Genomic DNA, 17870 nt, shown 5'->3' on the forward strand with positions numbered 1-17870 from the left:
AGTTCAAAGAAACCAAATCAAAACACTAGTTGTTCCTATGCACTAATTCAGATCCTAAGCAAGACAGGCAACAGAATTAAAAAAGCAAGTTTCACATCCTAGTTTTTTTGATAATGGATTAAAAATATTAAGAAAACAAGAATTTGTTGCAGTTCACATTTTCACCATCACATGTCAATAACATTCAACTGTCAGTAATACAACACTGTCAATAATAACATGTATCCATAAAGACACCAAATTAAATAACATTGTAAACTTACGAATGAGATCATGAAACACAGAATAGCGGGTGTCATTTTGTGGGATGACATACTTCCCATTGACTATGCGAAGTTTAGCTCCATCTTCAAATGGATGTTGCCTAAAGCACAGCAAATACAGGACACAGCCCAGAGCCTACCGAGATAAACACAGAAATACTGCATAGAATGATGGAGTCATTTAAGCTGGAAAAGACCTTTATGGTCCTCGAGTTCAAACATTAACTCAGCACTGCCAGTCCACCACTAAACCATGTCCCTCAGTGCCACATCTACACATCTTTTAAATACCTCCAGGGATAGTAACTCAACCACTTCCCTGGACAGCCTGTTCCAATGCCTGAGAACCCTTCCAGTGAAGAAATTTTTCCTAATATCCAATCTAAAGGTCCCCTCACACAACTTGAGGCCATTTCCTCTTGTCCTATCACTTGCTACTGGGGAAAAGTATTCCTGCCTTTCTCTAAAAAAATCAGTTAGAAGCCATCACAAGAAATCCATTTTATGAATTTCACAGTATACAAAAATAAGTAACACTGAACGTGTTCAAGAACAGGACTGTTCTTACAAAAAGGTTTAGAAGTTTTATTTCATATCTTCATCCTGTGCTGAAAGGAGACACATCTAATTTGTGGGGACAGAATTTGGTCTTTTTTATTTTTAACTCAGGTACATGCTGTTATGCAATACAACAGCTAGGAGAGCAACTAAGTGTCAAGGAATTTGTTTAAATGACACTAGGGGGACACAACAGCATGTCTAAAATGCATCTTTTGGCACAGGTTTGAAAAAAGGAAGCCCAAAATGACAGTTCCTTTATTCCCTACAGTGAGATGAGTATTCAACTCTTGAAACAAATAAAATTTGAAGATCATTTTCAGATAAGTTCATTCAAGCCTCAAATTAAAAAAAAAAATTAAAAAAAAAATCACAAAACCAGGAATATCACGTTCTGGGAACTTTGAAGTTCCTCCATGTATCCAATTGAGACTTGGGCAACCTGGAAAGGGAACAACCCACACAGGCAGAATTCACTTTTGAATTCTCATCTCTGAGTAATGCAGGTGTTATGGATTAGCTGGGATAACTGCATCTGTTACTGAAGTAAATGAAAGCTGATACAAATTTTTTCAAATAAGTTAGGGTATTAAATATACTGCAGAGTTACACAACTGTAATAGAAACATGTTCCATTTTCACCTATAAAAGTTTGATAATAAATCATCCAATACCTCCAAGCAACTATTTGCACAACAGTTTGGAAAATTCCTCTTCAAAGTTTCTTCTGAACCCCAGTTTGGTTGTTTAAGCACATGGGCTTTTATAGTAGCCTCCACAAATAAAACAAGCCAGTGAAGACATTACCTAAGAAAACTGCTCACTCTGTGTGCACCATCCCAAACCGTCCTTGGCTGTCAATTTATTCCAAGAACAGCTTCAAACATCTGAAGTTATTGGAGTATCAAAGGTTTGAGACCTAGTTACTTCAACACACTTACTAAGTCTCTCAGTCCAGGGTCGGAAATAGAGTACATACGTTAATTCCATATATTCTTGCACATTTTTGTCAGTTTGTTGAAAAAAAAAAAAAGCTCTCTAACATATACACCGAGGCATCACACAGTATATATTAATTGATCCAGCGGGGGAATACAGAAGGTACCATCTACTATCCCAAAAAAACACCTGTTTACAAAGAAGTAAGGCAGATCATAATTTAGGAATGAAACGACTCCCTGCATAGTCCAAGACACCCCGCACGTCAGAAGGCAGCAGGGGAGAAAAGCACCAAGGCCATCAGCTGGTGCTGATTTCCTCTACACACAGGAAATGTAGAGGCCACTTAGATTTGATTTTTGCTTCAACTGCTAGAGGATGTTTTTCATTTCCTCTCCATTATCTGTAACCTAGGATTGTAACTGTGATAGATTTTGGATATTTAAACACCAACTGCCATTCAATTCGGCTAAAAGGTAACTTCAGTTGCAGCCACCACTCACACAGCCTCAGCACTGACGCACTTGACAGAAGGGCCCATTTCCCCAAGATGCTGCTCCAAAGCTGCGTAGTCCCTGCAGAGAAGTTGCCTGGGTCAGTCTGAGCACTCACATGCTAAAAGGTAAAAAAGCAGCACCGCAGAGTGACCAAAAATAACTTTTGACCTGAAATTGGGCCTTTATCAGTAGCTTATTATTGGAGGGTTGAGGAAGTGTTCAGGGATTGGGGGATGAAAGTGGGCAGGGTTGTTTGGAACGAATAAAAATACTGTTATTTCTCCCCTGACCAGGTTCAGGCAACAAGCAGCACACTTAAAGAGTTCTACAGTACAGATGCAGGATGACACAGGTATTACACCAAAATACTTTCTGAGTCAAACTAATCTACATAAATTCTAAAGGGATTGTTCAGCTCACATAGAATTAAAACCTGCAAGATGTCTTACACTGACTAGAAGACTTTTTTACTAGATATCAGTAATGAGAACCCAGCTTTGAAATTTTGCTCCTTAACAAACATTTCCAAAGCTCTTTTGCTTTTTCAGAAATCTTCAAGAGTGGGTGGGTGGGTATGAAGGGCTTTCCTAGCCAAAAGATAATTTCAATGCAGAAAAATCTTTATGAGAAGGTAAAACCTCTCACTTCAGTTGAATTTCAGTTCAGGAAATCACATTAGTTTTGAAAACCTCTGGATTTAGTGTTTATTTTCTGAAGACCTCTAAACTTAGGAAATACAGAGAAAGCAGTTGGCCACATCTAAACAACCTGTGTCTTATAACCAATATCTAATCACATGCCCATTGTGGAGTCAGTGTGGCTGGTAACTTCCTTTCATCTGTGCTGCTGTTCTAAGGAAGGCATTACTTCCTTCATGTTTTTAAGCTCACACAGTGACAAGTACATAGACTGCAATCATGAGTATTATTCACTCTACCTGCTCTCTTTGGAAAACTGCTTTGTTTATCCTAACCACAAACTACAAGTCATTTAGGCTTCCTGAGGCAGGGTAATATTCTATTGCCAAATACTTTGCATATTTTCATTGAAACCAAAGCATAAAGAAGAAACACAGAACATGTTCCAACGAAGGTATGGTAAATGAAATAGATCTTCCAAAAAAACAAAAGAGACAATCACCATGTTAGTACTAACAGATACAGAATTATTCTAGTCAAAAAAACAAACTGTAATTGTCCTTTTCAGTGAGGCTTTTTTTTAGATAGGTTTCTAGCTTTTTGTTTAACTGGATGTAATCCTGGCTCAGACTGCCAGTATTTCATGCATGTGAAGTGACCAAATAGTCAGAAAAATGTATTTTGCTTGGTGTTTCTTCACATGCCATGAGAAAATCACCAACAGCTGTAGAAGCTGAATAAGAGTTTCCTGAATATCTTGTAACTAATTTAAGAAACTGAATGAAGTTATGAAATCCCAAATAAAACTTCTAAAGCATTAGTATTACATTTTCTCAGTCTGTCTTTTGACACACTGCAAATACAACTGAACAGCTTGACATCTGCCTCCATAAAAAACATCCAATAAACTAAATCCCTAAGCACAATCTCACTGGGGAGCACCTTAGTGCTGCAGTATTATGCAACCGGAGAAGGTACAACTGAGGATTTAACAGTTACCTTTAACTTTGGCTACGGATTTTTTTAGTGAATGTTAAGTTTATCACGCTTTCTGTACAAAGCATGAATGATCTCTGCATAGTTCTCACCCTTGCTATCTGTCAGTATTTCACCTACATGCAATACCTAGACACAACCATTTTGAACTTGTCAATAGGCTGTCCCAGGATTACATGCATGGCACAGCATGAAAGGCAGGAATTTGAACCTAAGGACTCTTAAGTATTATGGGTTTCTGGTGGCAAGCTCCAACTAGGTAGCAGTTCTAATGAATGCTAAAGAAGCTCGGCATTGCCTCTCACAGTGGAAGTCAAGTTAGATCTGGGAGAAAACCTTGAATACAACATCTTGTTCTTTTAATATTTAGATACAGAATTCATACTATGTAAGTTTGTTTTGATATAACATACTACTTCAACATTTATTTTGATGCTTTTATTTAATTAATCAAAAAACTAATGACAAGTCTGCAAAATCAGTTCCACTGATAAGCAGCTACAACATAGCAAAAGAAAAAATTCTTACCCAAATGTCCTGTTTTTCACCAATTGGAAAATTTGAATACAAGTCTATCATCTCTGGTGTTCTGTACATTGGTGTTGTATTCCTTGTGATCTGCAGAAGACAGAATTTATTGAAACAGAATCTTGAATAATAAACTTCAACACCATTCAACCAAGGACACAGCTCTCCATGTAGAACAGATAGGATTCTCCCTTGGAAAATTAATTTCAGAAAGATCTTGGCAAATTAGAGGACTGGGCAATCACCAACCATAGGAATTTCAATGAGGGGAAGTGCTGGATTCTGCGCCTGGGATGGGGCAACCCTTGATGTTCACACAGACTGGGGAACAAGATGCTGGAAAGCAGTGCCACGGAAAGGGACCTAGGGGTCCTGGTCGATGGCAAGTTGAATCTGAGTCAGCAGTGCCCTGGCAGCCAGGAGGGCCAACCCTGTCCTGGGGGCATCAGGCAAAGCATCACCAGCCGGTCGAGGGAAGGGATTGTCCCGCTCTGATCTGACCTGGGGCGGCCTCACCTTGAATATTGTGTGCAGTTTGGGGCACTGCAATATAAGAAAGATATTAAGCCCTTAGAGAGTGTCCAAAGGAGGGCAGTGAAGATGGTGAAGGGCCTTGAGGGGAAGCCGTGTGAGGAGCAGCTGAGGGCACTTGGTCTATTCAGCCTGGAGAAGAGGAGACTGAGGGGAGACCTCATTGCAGTTACAGCTTCCTCATGAGAGAAAAAGGAGGGAGGGACAGGCACTGATCTCTTCTCTGTGGTGACCAGGAACAGGACCCAAGAGAATGGCCTGAAGTTGTGTCAGGGGAGGTTTAGGTTGAATATTAGGAAAAGGTTCTTCCTCCAGAGGGTGGTTGGGCACTGAACAGGCTCCCCAGGGCAGTGGTCACAGCAGCAAGCCTGACAGAGTTCAAGAGGCATTTGGATGATACTCTCAGGTACATGGTGTGACTCTTGGGGATGGCTCTGTGCAGGGCCAGGAGTTGGACTCAACCCTTGTGGATCCCTTTAAACTTGGCATATTCTGTAAAATACTTGTCAAGGCAACAGACATCAACTGAATCCTGAAATAGTCACAACAGCTTGGATATAAGGTCAGATGAAGACAGCAGTACTCAAATATTGTCACATATTTTCAAATATTGTTTGAAAGAGTCCTTTCAAGCTGCAAAATACATAAAATGACTATTCTACATGAGGTAAAAAGGTATAATGACACAAGCACCAAAAATCAACAATTAAACAAAGAAGTGAATTCAAGCTGCTGTGCGTACATCTCATTTTTTCATCTCACAGACAGTGCAGACACATCCAATGAGTTAAGGTCTGGATCCCTGAAGAGAACTTTTCTACCTTCTTTTTGCATTGATTATACTAGACAGTGGTATAACCTCATCATTTCTCCAGAAACCAGTGGATTGTTCTCCAGGGATGCCAGATCCCAAAACAGAAGTTTATAGAGACTCACAATATCAGAAGTCACATACATGAATTTTAAGTGTTACTGTGTTTCTCCTGTTAATGTATTACATTAGATTTACTCTCAATTAAAAACAAATGCAGCCCTTGAGGCACCACAACACTCCCTATTCATATTATGCTGAGCAGACTTGCCACTTCTTTTTATATCATTCTACTGAGAAAAACAGATGGGAAGGTGGAGTCACTCTGGCATAACCAATTTCTGATTTCTGGTCAGGAATGTAATTACAAAAAGCTTTACTAATGACTTATCTTCACACCAGATTGCAGAATGGACACAAACCATGCTGAAGCAGTGCTTGTGGATGTAGTTACAAAACATAAGCTATGATTGTAACTGTAGACAGTGTTTCAACTCTGGCAACACAAATACAAACCGAAAACTTTATAAATAATACTATAACTGAGGCAATCTTCAGGAGTCTCATTAAGCAATATCAGATTAATAGTAACAGTTAATACACTGCTGATATTAAGATTAATCACATTAAAATATCTCACCTCTTCTTCAACCAGTGATCTCTTCTGTGCAGACCAGTTGTAGTCAGGATAGTAAGCTATAGTTGTAGCACTACCAAAGTCACAAAGTTTAATTGTCCCTTGGTTACTAATAAGTAAGTTTTCCACCTTCAAAAAGAGATAGGATAATAGATTAAAGATGTTTTCTTTCTGTACACTAACACATCAGCTTACTTGTATAAATAAAAACTACTCACTTTAGATCAAAAGTTGTTTACAGGAGCAGAGATTTCAGACAGTACTGTAGTTTTATAGCAATGTAGCCAACTTTCAAAAGGAAGCAAACATACCATGAGCAGGAAACATTAAAGAGAGCAAGAAATAAACCCCAGGGGAAGAAAAATAATTTCCTTAGAGCCTAAGAAAATGCCAGTTTTTCAGAGGAGCATTTGTAGAAGCAGTGTCTTGGAATCCAAATGTCTTCATGCCTAAAACTGAACACTGTTAGCTTAACTGCAGTGGAGTGGAGGTTAGGACTACCATAGACACAAAACAGAAAGGTATTAGTACAGAAGCAGTCTGCTAGGAAACATCCAGAAAGAGGCAGCCATGACCCTGTGCAGAGACAGAAACCAGCTATTTGAGGACCATGTGCTGCCTGAATCATCATCATCATCCCTGCCTTTTTCTACTTCATAAATTCCCATCTTCCTGTATTGTTAAGTGAAATGGGGAAGAAACTTAAGGAAAGGTTAAAAGTAAGTATTGTGGAGTCAATCACAGAAGAGTTGAAAAAAAAATTTGTAGCCCTGCACACAGTTAGGAAAAGGTGTAAAAGTTAAGAGGCATATTGTAATATTAGAACACCACACTTCAGATAACTAGGTTTGTCTTCCCTTTCCCTTTGAAGCCACTTCATCTCCAGACTAACTTCTGTAAAACCTCAGTTTACAGAACATCCTATTAGCTCTCCTAACACATGTCCCTTCCAACTTCTTCCATCATAAAATGAATTTTGACTGCCCTGCAGGAAGACACAAGCACTGTTAATGATGTGGTTAGACTACCAATCTCAATGAGCAATCTGAATTCCCTTCTCTGTTGGATAACCTCTGCTTACCTCTACGTACAACAAGAACGGTGGGCATTCAAAATCAAATTAAATTTATACAATAAAAGTGGTCACAGTATGACTAGAGATCAAGCTCCTGTGCAGGTGTGTTCTGGATTTTGTGCTTTGATAAAGGTTGCTAATAACGTAAAGCATTCCAGCTGATTATTGAGATTTTAACAGACTCTCTGACCTGTGTTTTGCAGACTAGTTGTGCACTACATGATAAATCCTGAAAAGATGAAATTCAGACAATTAAAATATCAGAAAAGCACTGATATTCTACAAATTACCCTCTAACTAGCTTTGAATTTTTATAGGTCAGCAACTAGCTAGGTTCTTTCATTGGTGAACACACGCATTTTAACCACAACTTTTATCCAAAGATCTCAGGAACGAAGAACGGACCACACTGATGAGCATGAGAAGGAAACCACAGGAGGACAGAAAAAGCCACCACTAGAAAGGTAAACTTGTTTTTAAGCTGCACTATAGATGTTCATATTTTCAGTCAAACCAATTGAGAAAAATCTGTTAGAACTCCACCCTACCACACCCCTCCCCAAAAGTACACATTTGAGGTTGACTCAAAACTTTGACCTATGGTTTCTACACTGCTGGTCTTAGTTCAGCCTTCTAGAAAGGGTGGCACAGTTAAATGATCTCTGTTTGGCTCCTGACTGCAGTAAGGCCTCCTACTACTGCCACACAACTATCACTTTGCTTTACAGCCCCCACAGACATGAAACCAACAATTCCAAATCCCTGCCTTTTTCCATGTTTTATCTCTGCCAGGAGCTTACATTGCTTAAGAAAAAACAGTCCTTGAATTACAATTACTTCTATGGAGCTGGCTATGTAAGAAATTGCATACTTATTTGTAAGTAGTTTTTTTGTTGTTTGTTTTTTTCAGGAAAAGAGATGCACCTTTTCTACAAGCTAGGGGCTGGTGTATGGAAATTTCAGTGAAGAATACAATATTTTATTCTAGAAAGTAACACCAGGAAAGTACAATCTAGACTTGGTTAACATGTCTTTGACATGACATAGAACTCTATTCAATGGCACCAAGGAAAAAAAAGGAAAAAAAAAAAGAAATGTTGGACCATAAAAATCCTATGCTTCTGTTAATGGGCTATACTCGTGTCTAACAAGTCTTTCAACAATGTCAAAAGCACTTAACACACATTTACTTCTAAAAAGTGGTTTCATTTTCCTTGCCCTAAAATGGTTGAGTACATGCTTACTTATGAAGGAACAAATTTTTTTATATTCAGCTGAAATCACATCGAGCTGGAAACAGACACACGTGAAATTCAGACACTGCTTCAGCAGCAAGAATCTTTCTCTTATTTTGTTTGTTTTTACAAAAGTTTGATACAAAATATTTGTAATACAACAGAATCTCACTGATTATTAAGGGCTTCTTCATCTAAGGTATAGGGAACACAAAAAGGTGAACCCCCATCTTCAAAAATACAAAATTCAAACTCAGATGAAGTCCTTTCAAATCTCCAAAGCTTCTAAGGGGACAACACTTTCTAGAGCATAACACCACAGAATCTTGGAAAGGGCTAACAGAACAAAAACACTAAGAAAAAAAATCTAACATGGATTATGCTTACCAAATTTTAAAATTTGAATTAAAAATGAGCCCTAAATTGCAATGCAAGTTATTAGTTCTAAAACTAACAGCTTAATACACATTCTCAAAGGCAATGCAGTCTTTTACAGGTAATTCAACATTCTTCTCCTTGAAAGCATTACCTCTTCTACTTAGACACCTGCTTATCCCAGAACTGCAATTCACAGGCTGTAACCAGTTATTTTATCAGCAAACCAGGGTAGAATACTTTTCTATCAGCTTGTTCAGATGGATTACAAGCAGTCCTAACCACAAGCACAAGGAAATGATGTTTAAAGAGATGCAGGTATTTCAGTGATGACCTTCACTGACACTCAGCAGTGGTGGGAAGGCAATACATGTAAGCACTATGCTCAAGAGCATCCACTATATTGGGTTAGGAGTCTCTATACTGACCCAGCCCAACAGGCTTCTTTGCTGTTTAAAAATTCAGCATTGTAACACACCTTTAAATCTCTGTGGATAATAGGAGGCTTCTGCTTATGCATATGCTGCACTGCTCTGCAGGTCTGGTAAAAGATCTTCAAAACTGTGTCACAGGAGATAGGTCCTTTGGATTCTGCTTTCTTTAGGAATTCCACCAGCTGTCCTGCAGGAGATCAGAGAAATTCACATAAGCACACAGAGAACACTGCAGATTCTGAAAGCTTGGCACAAATAGACAAATGCTCCACCTGTCAAGAAAGATTTACAGTCTTGAGTTGCATTAAATAGATATTCTGAAAATGGCAAATGCACACTGACTGCAGGGACAAAAGAAATAGTGCTCTAAGGAACTACTCCTACTCTTCCTTTCTCTGACTAGTCTCAAACACAAAAAACTTAATAATTACCTCATATTTAAGACAAGGTTGAACTGTAGTCTAAAAAAACATGATCTTTATCCTATAAGAGATAAGGTTTAACTCTAGCTCCACTGAACCATGCTGTCTTCAAGAGGTTTTTATAGCTTCTAGGTTATGAAGCAACCTGTGCAAAACAGATGTCAGAAGCAATGTGCATTGCTGGGAAAAGAAATAAAATTTACCTTTACACAGCTCTGTAAGCAGAAGAAACTCTCCCTGCCCTGTGTCTGATTCTTCTTTTCCTATAGATGCTGCAGAGCAGAACTGGACAATGTTGGGATGACCTGAAAGTTTTTTCTGGAGGTAACATGTTTAAGGAAGATGACTGCCAAGTTTATTGACAGTATTGCATCCAGCAGTTCATTTGAAATGCTAGCTTAAAGCCACAGAAAGCGTAACAGTTGCAATTAATATACTAAGTAAAACATTGGAAATCCATACCTCAGCTATAAAAAAAACCTGAGAAAGTCACTCAAGCTAATGTAACAAAAAGTCAAAATAAAATATTAAAAAATCCTTGTGATTAAGGCTCTGAGGAAACTGGACTCCATAACAGGTCTAGCTACTTCTTTTTTACTTTGGTGATGACTGTAAAGCACAACAGAAGTAGCAAAGAAACCTTCTATTTATCAGCTGCTTCTCTAGGTGGCTGATCAAGAAGGAAGGGGTATTGTCTCCTCACCTATCTTTCCAAAGCAAGTATTAAGTATGCTGTGTTTCAATTTTAAGTACCTAAAGTCAAGTTCAAAAGAAACAGAGGTCTAAAAGAGCAAGGAACTTACCCTCTCATCATCAGTAACTGTTTTTCATGGTAAAACTGTTGTCATGTTTCACTTCCAGTTCAAAAATTCAAGGTATCATTTCTGAACCATGTAAAGGCAAGTACCATATAAGCAGTCTCAGTTCCTGACAGTGAAAGTCACATTATGCCTGTCTTTGAATCAACCTGCTCATACACTGAGACTCATGCCCATGAGACAAGCACACACTATTTACAAGATGCATTCATCAAGTCCGAAGAGAAAAAAGCAAAGATGATGTAAGTACAACAAAGTTATTAAAAAGGGGTAAGTTGGTTCCACCAAATTAGAATAATTCCAACCTTATGCATCTCTTCACAACCTTCTATTCAGAGCTGCAGGAATTATTTCCATTTCACAGTTTTATCTTGGAAAGTTAGCAGCAATTAACCCTTGTTCCTGTTGTACATGCACTTTAATGACTATGAGCTGTGAAAAACATCCAAAAAACTTCCAGTTCTTTACTCTTGGCAAGACATAGTCAGAGTAGCTAGAAAATATATGCTGTGGCAGTCTGCTCTTGCAAGCATATTTCTAGTAAATGGTGTTTAGGGTAAGATTCTGCCAAACATACCAGAAATCATAAAAAGAAATGTTTGAGTAGTTTAAATTAAGATCAGTGGGTTTGCCTGGTAATTCAAAATGAAGCTGGATACTCAGAGGGGAACACATCAGGATACCACAGCTGCTCACTGACTCGTAAACAAACTGAGGGGTCTAACAGGAGATGCTGGGGAGCAAACATTGAATTTACTAAAGTCGAGAATTGAAAACACTCTGAGATTACACTATACCCTCTACTGTCTAACATCACTGAAGACAAAATGGACAGCAATGACACAGAGAAAAGTCTGCTTCTTGTTTCTGATGCATGTAGTCTACTGAAATTCCTTCTTTAATATTCAGCATTAAAGCCAGATGCATCCAAAGCAGAAATTAATAGACATTAGACTAAAAGCAAAGAGCAATAAATCCAGTGCATGAGAGGGAATTCTATTTAAGTATCATCTCAATAGTGAAAGGGTCTCTTGACTCTTTGCAGTCACAGGACTGCAAGAAAGCCCAAGTAGGAATTTCAATTGCTAGAAGTGAAAATGCAAAGTCTACAACAGCTATAAAAGTTTTCTGCACACATTATGTTGCAGCAATTTTGGAAGAACTTACTTTGCTGGATGTTGGTACCATATTCATAACAAACCATGAATCAAACCTCCCTCGGAATGTCAGTCCACTTGGGCAGTATATGGCATGGAAAGAACAGAATGTGTATAGTCTTTTTTTTTTTTGTCAGAAATGTCTGCTATCAGGCAATGTTACAAGAAAAGGATACCATAAAACAAACTTCCTGAATGATGGCTTTGTTCTTTTCTTCTTCATTAGACAACAGTCGCTGTCAAAAAACCAGAATAATTGAGAAGAGAGAGTTACTAAAACTTACAGAATAACAGGACATGGATTTTTTTTTCCACAGAATACAAAGGATAAGCTGTAATCAAAAACGTAAGGAACTGTGATTGGGCAGTAAACAAAGCTGGCTTACTGTACATTTTGACATTCTGCCATAAATAACACTCAATTTTCCTGGACTATTCAGGTTTAGTGATAATTGAGCAGTTGTAACTTTTGACACTCTTAAAAGTAACTGCTTTGACAGTTCTCTATTGTAAAAAAACACTACAGTCTCCTGGCTACAGCATTGTGGACTAATAAGGGAAGATTCATCTTCTGCCTGAAATCTTCAGTAACAACCTTCAACCCACTCTATACAAAACTCCTTCCAATTATGTAGCCCAGCTTTTTCAATGGTTCTTGAGTAATCAGCAGTAGAGTCAAGCATTACTTTTACCAAAATCACTTGGATTTGGAGTCAACATTTGGCTATAATCAGCCTGAGCATATGCTACAAAAGTGCAAGTTTCACAAGACAGAGGAAGTACAGTAATGGTTCACCTTTTATCTGTTATTTTTTAATGGGAGACATTTTGAACACATATAGTATACAGGTTTGGTCACGTTTTGTTATTGTAGGATGTGGTATGAAAAGGAAAAAAACAGACAAGTAATTACTGATAGTATAATGCCATCTTACATCTCCAACACCTCATACTACCACCCTTTTCACCCTGTCTCTCCAGTAGAGGTCTGCTTACTGATGCAGCCACAAAATACCCCTTCTCCAAAAATTAAGCTTTTTTTGTGGTCAACATAACTGACATGATTTATTTTTCAGCAAAACATGACTAAGTAAATGAATTCACTTTATTCTCCTTCCCAAAATACTTCAGTATTTCAGTTGTTTACAACTGTTTATTATAAGCCTTTAGAAAACAAGAATCCAGAGAAGTGTCTCTTAAAAATACTAGGCTAAATGTTTAATAAATGACTCAAAGTGTGGAGGACTATTTTTAACACCCAGAAGACTTACTCTGAATGTACAAAGGTAGGCTAAATCTGCTTCTGAGGAGAGAAAAATATTCCTGTACTCCACTCCAGGTAACTAGGAAATATTCTTTTTACCCATGCAATAAAATGTCTGGGACAAGGTCATGAATTTCTGGACCAAATGAAGTGGCACCTAACAGATGAATTCCCATGTTTTGCCATCAAAGTATAAAGTGCAGCCTCCTCAGAGAAACGACCCTTATAAACAGTGTGCTACAAACATCACAATTATTCTGGATTTTTCAAAATTACTTGTTCAGTGGCATACATCAAGGAATAACTCCTACGCTAGAGCATCAAGCTAAGACATAGACCTTTTAAAACTGAAGTGAAGGAAATTAATATTACCTTTAAAGCATAATCTTTGCCACTTCCAAGATCTTGAGCTTCATAGACAAAAGCAAAACCCCCTACAAGAAGAAGGCACATTAAGTCAGTTTTAATTTCAGTATTCAGGTACATCATTCCTTTTAGTCTAACAGAATTAATACATGAATTTATATAGTTTTCCAAATGTAACAAGCATATATATTTTCAGTGGCTTGCCAGGAGTGCTGGTTACCTACATCCTAGATTTAAAATATTTCATTCCTTTCTTTTACATATGCCAATAGCACATTGTCTTTGCTAGCTTCCTGCATTTTTTTAAGTCTGCATATGCAGATTTCCTAGGAAGCAATTTTTTTTTCAAAAAAAAACTTTGTAAAAATCAGACCCAGTACAGTCAGTATTACCCGATGACTTCAATTAAACTTCTTGGTATTATACTGTTAGGCTTCCTATTAAAAAAAAAAAAAAAAAGCAATAACCAAGGGAGATAAAATTTAAACATACAACTCCTACTTTTAAGATAATTGCTATGCTTCAGGTTTCGTGTTAAAAACAGAAAGTGTTTTCAAACACCGAAGCACACATTTCCAGTGAGGGTGATATTGTTACTAATTGCAATTTGTTATTCTATACAACATTATTTTCCTTCCAACTCCTTTTGTCAAAGTGTCTATTTTCTCAAACACTTCCACTTTGCTCAAGAACTCTGTGCAAACTTCTGCAGAGTAAAAGACTCAGAAGGAGTTACAGGCCTGCTGAGTTTCCTCATTGGCCACCCATGTTAATCTAACTATCTAAAGAACATATTTATAAAATTCTAATCTATTTTTAAGACCCCACTGTATCATTTCCATTTCTTCTGGGAACATCATCCTTGTGGCTACACCAACAGTGTGGTGTATGCTGTCTATGGCAGAGTATTTTTAATAGAGTAAAAGCCAAAGTGACAAACTTCAATTATTTGCCTTTCTACTCCTCTAGTACAAAATCTATTTTCACTGAACTACATAGCAATGTTCTCTCTCTAGGAACAATTTGGAGAATAAGCACAGAAGATACCAGAACTACAGAATTTTACCAGTCAAAAAGGGAGAGAACGGGACAACTAAATAATGAACCATCACAGAGAAGAAATAAGCTGACAAGGCACTTTTTCAAAAAGATGCAGAATCCAAATCAGTACAGTCACATTAGTACCCAATACCTTCTCTGTAAACAAGAAATATCAACTGAAGCGAACACAGTATTTGTTTTGTGCAATTTAATCAAATACAAGTCTTTTCAGGAAGTAATCACAAAAATTTTACATAGCCATTGACCATCACAGTGTTCTCCAGGACTCCTGAATGGTTCTGCCCATACATCTTCTTAATTTGTTACTAGCATCCACAACGTGAAACAAATAAATGACAGGTTCCTGGATACTGTCTTTGCTTTTGTGGCTGCAGTTCAGTGGTGCCATACATTACCCACATTTATCCATTTACTATGATTCATTCTGCAACATCAGGTTTGGCACTTCCCACATTAGGAAGTTCCCCTAACTTTTTGAAAGCCTCTAGTCCAAATGTTCTGATCAGCAATTCCAACCAGCATTTTGGGCATGGATGGGACAGGGGCTGGAAACAGAATGAAGTTCACAGTTACCAGCATCTCAGAGCATTACCTGAAGGCACTTTGCTCCTCTCTGAATGAGAACATATGCAAGAAAAACATGGCTCTGGAGAGCTCTGATCAGTTTGGCTACTCTTTACAGATTTAATAGAGCTGGTGAAACAAGAAGAGAATCTGTGAGTCATCCTTCCACTGAAGGCAGGTGCTTGGGTTTTGACTGGTCTCCCCAACCAGCTCCTTATAGCCACCCAGAGGTATTCCCCAGGTTTCAGAGCTTGCTGTCCCAGTGAGTTGCAAGCCCCTACACCCGTGTACACCAGTCACTGCACCACAGAGCTACTGTCTCCATGTCTTCATCCTATATAGATCTCACAGACCTTCTACACAGCCAAAGTACTGCTGGCCCTACAGAAGTCTTTACATTCATCTCAATAAATATTTCAGTTATTTTATTCTAATAACCCTGCAAGCTGCATCTTGAAAATACGTGCTTCAATTTACGAAATTAGGGCCTTCAGGTTAGCACAAATTTCTAACACAAAATTACCTCACAGTTAGTTTTCTGGAAGGCATTCAAGGGCAAAACGGTGACAGAGGAACTCCAGAACAGTTGTTCTGCAAGCTCAGTTCAGCTGCATACACTGTCAAGGATTCCTCAAGGGCTGGAACAGGGCAAGTCTACTCTGCATCTCAAGCACACATTTTTCTAGTACCTCTATAAATACAAGCATCCACAGACCTACATACATGCACTCCAAAACACAACCATGCTCTGTACAAATGTCCTCTTGGAAATAATACAAGTGAAAGCACCTATGAATCAGAATTAATTCACAATCAATTCAGTCTACTGTTTTCAAGCATATCCAATTAACAACCAAAGTGATCCAAACTTTTAAGAAGACCCCTAGAAACATTGCTACCTTTCCAAATACTTTACCTGGTGTGATAAGCTTTCCTAAAAGCTCTTCCTCCAGTGTAAGAAATGCTTACAGTATAGACCAAGTTGCACAATATCACTAAGCTTAATCCTGTTGACATTAAGTATGAAGGAGCAAAAGGAGGAACTCGTTTACCTGACTAAAAATGTTAAAGTAGTCTTCAAAAATTTTCATTTCAAGTTTTGTGAAAAGTCTTGATCATCATACAAGCCTCCCAAAACTCTGGACACATTCCTAGATGCCCCAAAATTTCCTCCCTCAATCAGAAAATAACCTTGAAATTCATGCCTAAAACTCAATCACATTTATGAAAACAACTCAAGTTCACTTCTTCATGGAGAAGTCTGGGTTTTTAACAGAGTCACCATTTTACAACCAACTCAGAAGGGCTTCTGAAGATTAAGTTATCCTTTTGCATTTAAATTAATCTCATTTCCAACCGAAAACCTAATTTTAGTCCTCTTCATTGCTAGCTAGGAATCTAAAATTTTATATTCAGCTTCATGATGACTTCAAAACATACTGGTAGTTAAATTTCAATACTCACTGCAAAACATAAATGTTAATTCTGGCATAGCATTGCAAGTGAACATTGCACCATTTTGTGCAACACTAGCAGTGAAGCAAGTAACTTGTAAAAGTTACAAATTCTTGTTATCAACAGAAGTTAATACATGCTCTGTCTAGACTAAAGCGCAGATAATTAACTTTCAGTGAAGCACAACTGATTTTCCCTGGACTGAAATTGGCATACAAAATGTCCAAACTAAGATTTTGCTGAGATCAAATTTAAACCTGGCAAGACTCAACTCGTGTTTTAGCAAAATACTTAGATCAATTACTACACTTTAATAGGTGAGAAAAGGCAAAGTAATTAAGAGAGTCTTCCTTAAGGCCATTTCAATGGTAATACATGTTACCTGAGCTCCTAGCAAGAGTTACACAGTAGGATCCCACAGTTTATACAGACATATTAGAATAGTAAGCTGAAGGGAGAAACTTCATCGAAATAGCACTAGCTTGAGAGTAGATAAGTAGCTTAAAGGATGCATTTTTACTTTACTGATTATACCTTAAATTCAAGTATTGAAATGCTAAACTTTGCAGAATTCCAGAGAAAAATAAGTGGTATCATGCCTTGTTAATTGCTACTTCACCACAACTATTGCACAGAGAATCCCACTGCTAGTGCCTACAATCTCATCCTTAATAGCTATGCCACTTGAAAGTAATGTTTTGAGAGGCAGTTTCCCATTCTGTCATTTTACTGTTTCACCTGAACACAGTTCAGTTCCATACAACACTGCTCATTCCATGTAACATTCGGCTCACTACTACTGCAGCACTACAGCTGATACCAAGTTTAAATTCATGGATTTTCTGGGATACCAAGGGAGGCAGAATAAGTTGTGAAGGTACTTCTAATTTAGATTTGCTTTTTAAACCATCTGTTGTTGGTGAAAATCATTCTTACACAAAAGGTAAAATTAGTCCTACTGCTTCATTCTTAGATGCAGTTTCACTTCAGGTTTGATGCTGGCTCTCTTAAAGCAGTTTTAATATACCCTCAATAGAGACAAGTTTACTGGCAGAACTTCTCCTCTGCCATAACAGTTTACTCCAGGCCTTCTGACCAATATATTTTGCAAAAATGGAGGAAAAAAAAGGGGGGGAAAAAGCACTTTCAACACAGCTGTACAAACAAACACCTGTACAGTAGACAGGTGAGGCAAATGATAAAGTGAAAGTTACCAGGGTAACTTCTAGGGATCTATAAAGAATG

At 37.9% G+C, this 17870-nt stretch overlaps 1 protein-coding gene across 3 annotated transcripts in view; it reads right to left on the reverse strand.

Moving 5' to 3' along the window:
- The window catches only part of GAK (cyclin G associated kinase), a 73859-nt gene that overhangs the window by 48554 nt on the left and 7435 nt on the right, over window positions 1-17870 (reverse strand). For all 3 annotated transcript variants that reach the window (XM_027708183.1, XM_027708184.1, XM_027708185.1), the window contains exons 2-8: window positions 13551-13612; window positions 12091-12150; window positions 10143-10257; window positions 9562-9704; window positions 6402-6527; window positions 4420-4509; window positions 264-399 (exon numbers count right to left, since the gene is read on the reverse strand). In XM_027708183.1, coding sequence (XP_027563984.1) covers window positions 264-399; window positions 4420-4509; window positions 6402-6527; window positions 9562-9704; window positions 10143-10257; window positions 12091-12150; window positions 13551-13612 — 732 coding nt within the window. The remainder of the gene's footprint in view (window positions 1-263; window positions 400-4419; window positions 4510-6401; window positions 6528-9561; window positions 9705-10142; window positions 10258-12090; window positions 12151-13550; window positions 13613-17870) is intronic.

The sequence above is a fragment of the Neopelma chrysocephalum genome, unplaced genomic scaffold, assembly GCF_003984885.1.
Source record: "Neopelma chrysocephalum unplaced genomic scaffold, ASM398488v2 Primary Assembly neopelma1_95715, whole genome shotgun sequence".
Taxonomy (NCBI): Eukaryota; Metazoa; Chordata; class Aves; order Passeriformes; family Pipridae; genus Neopelma; species Neopelma chrysocephalum.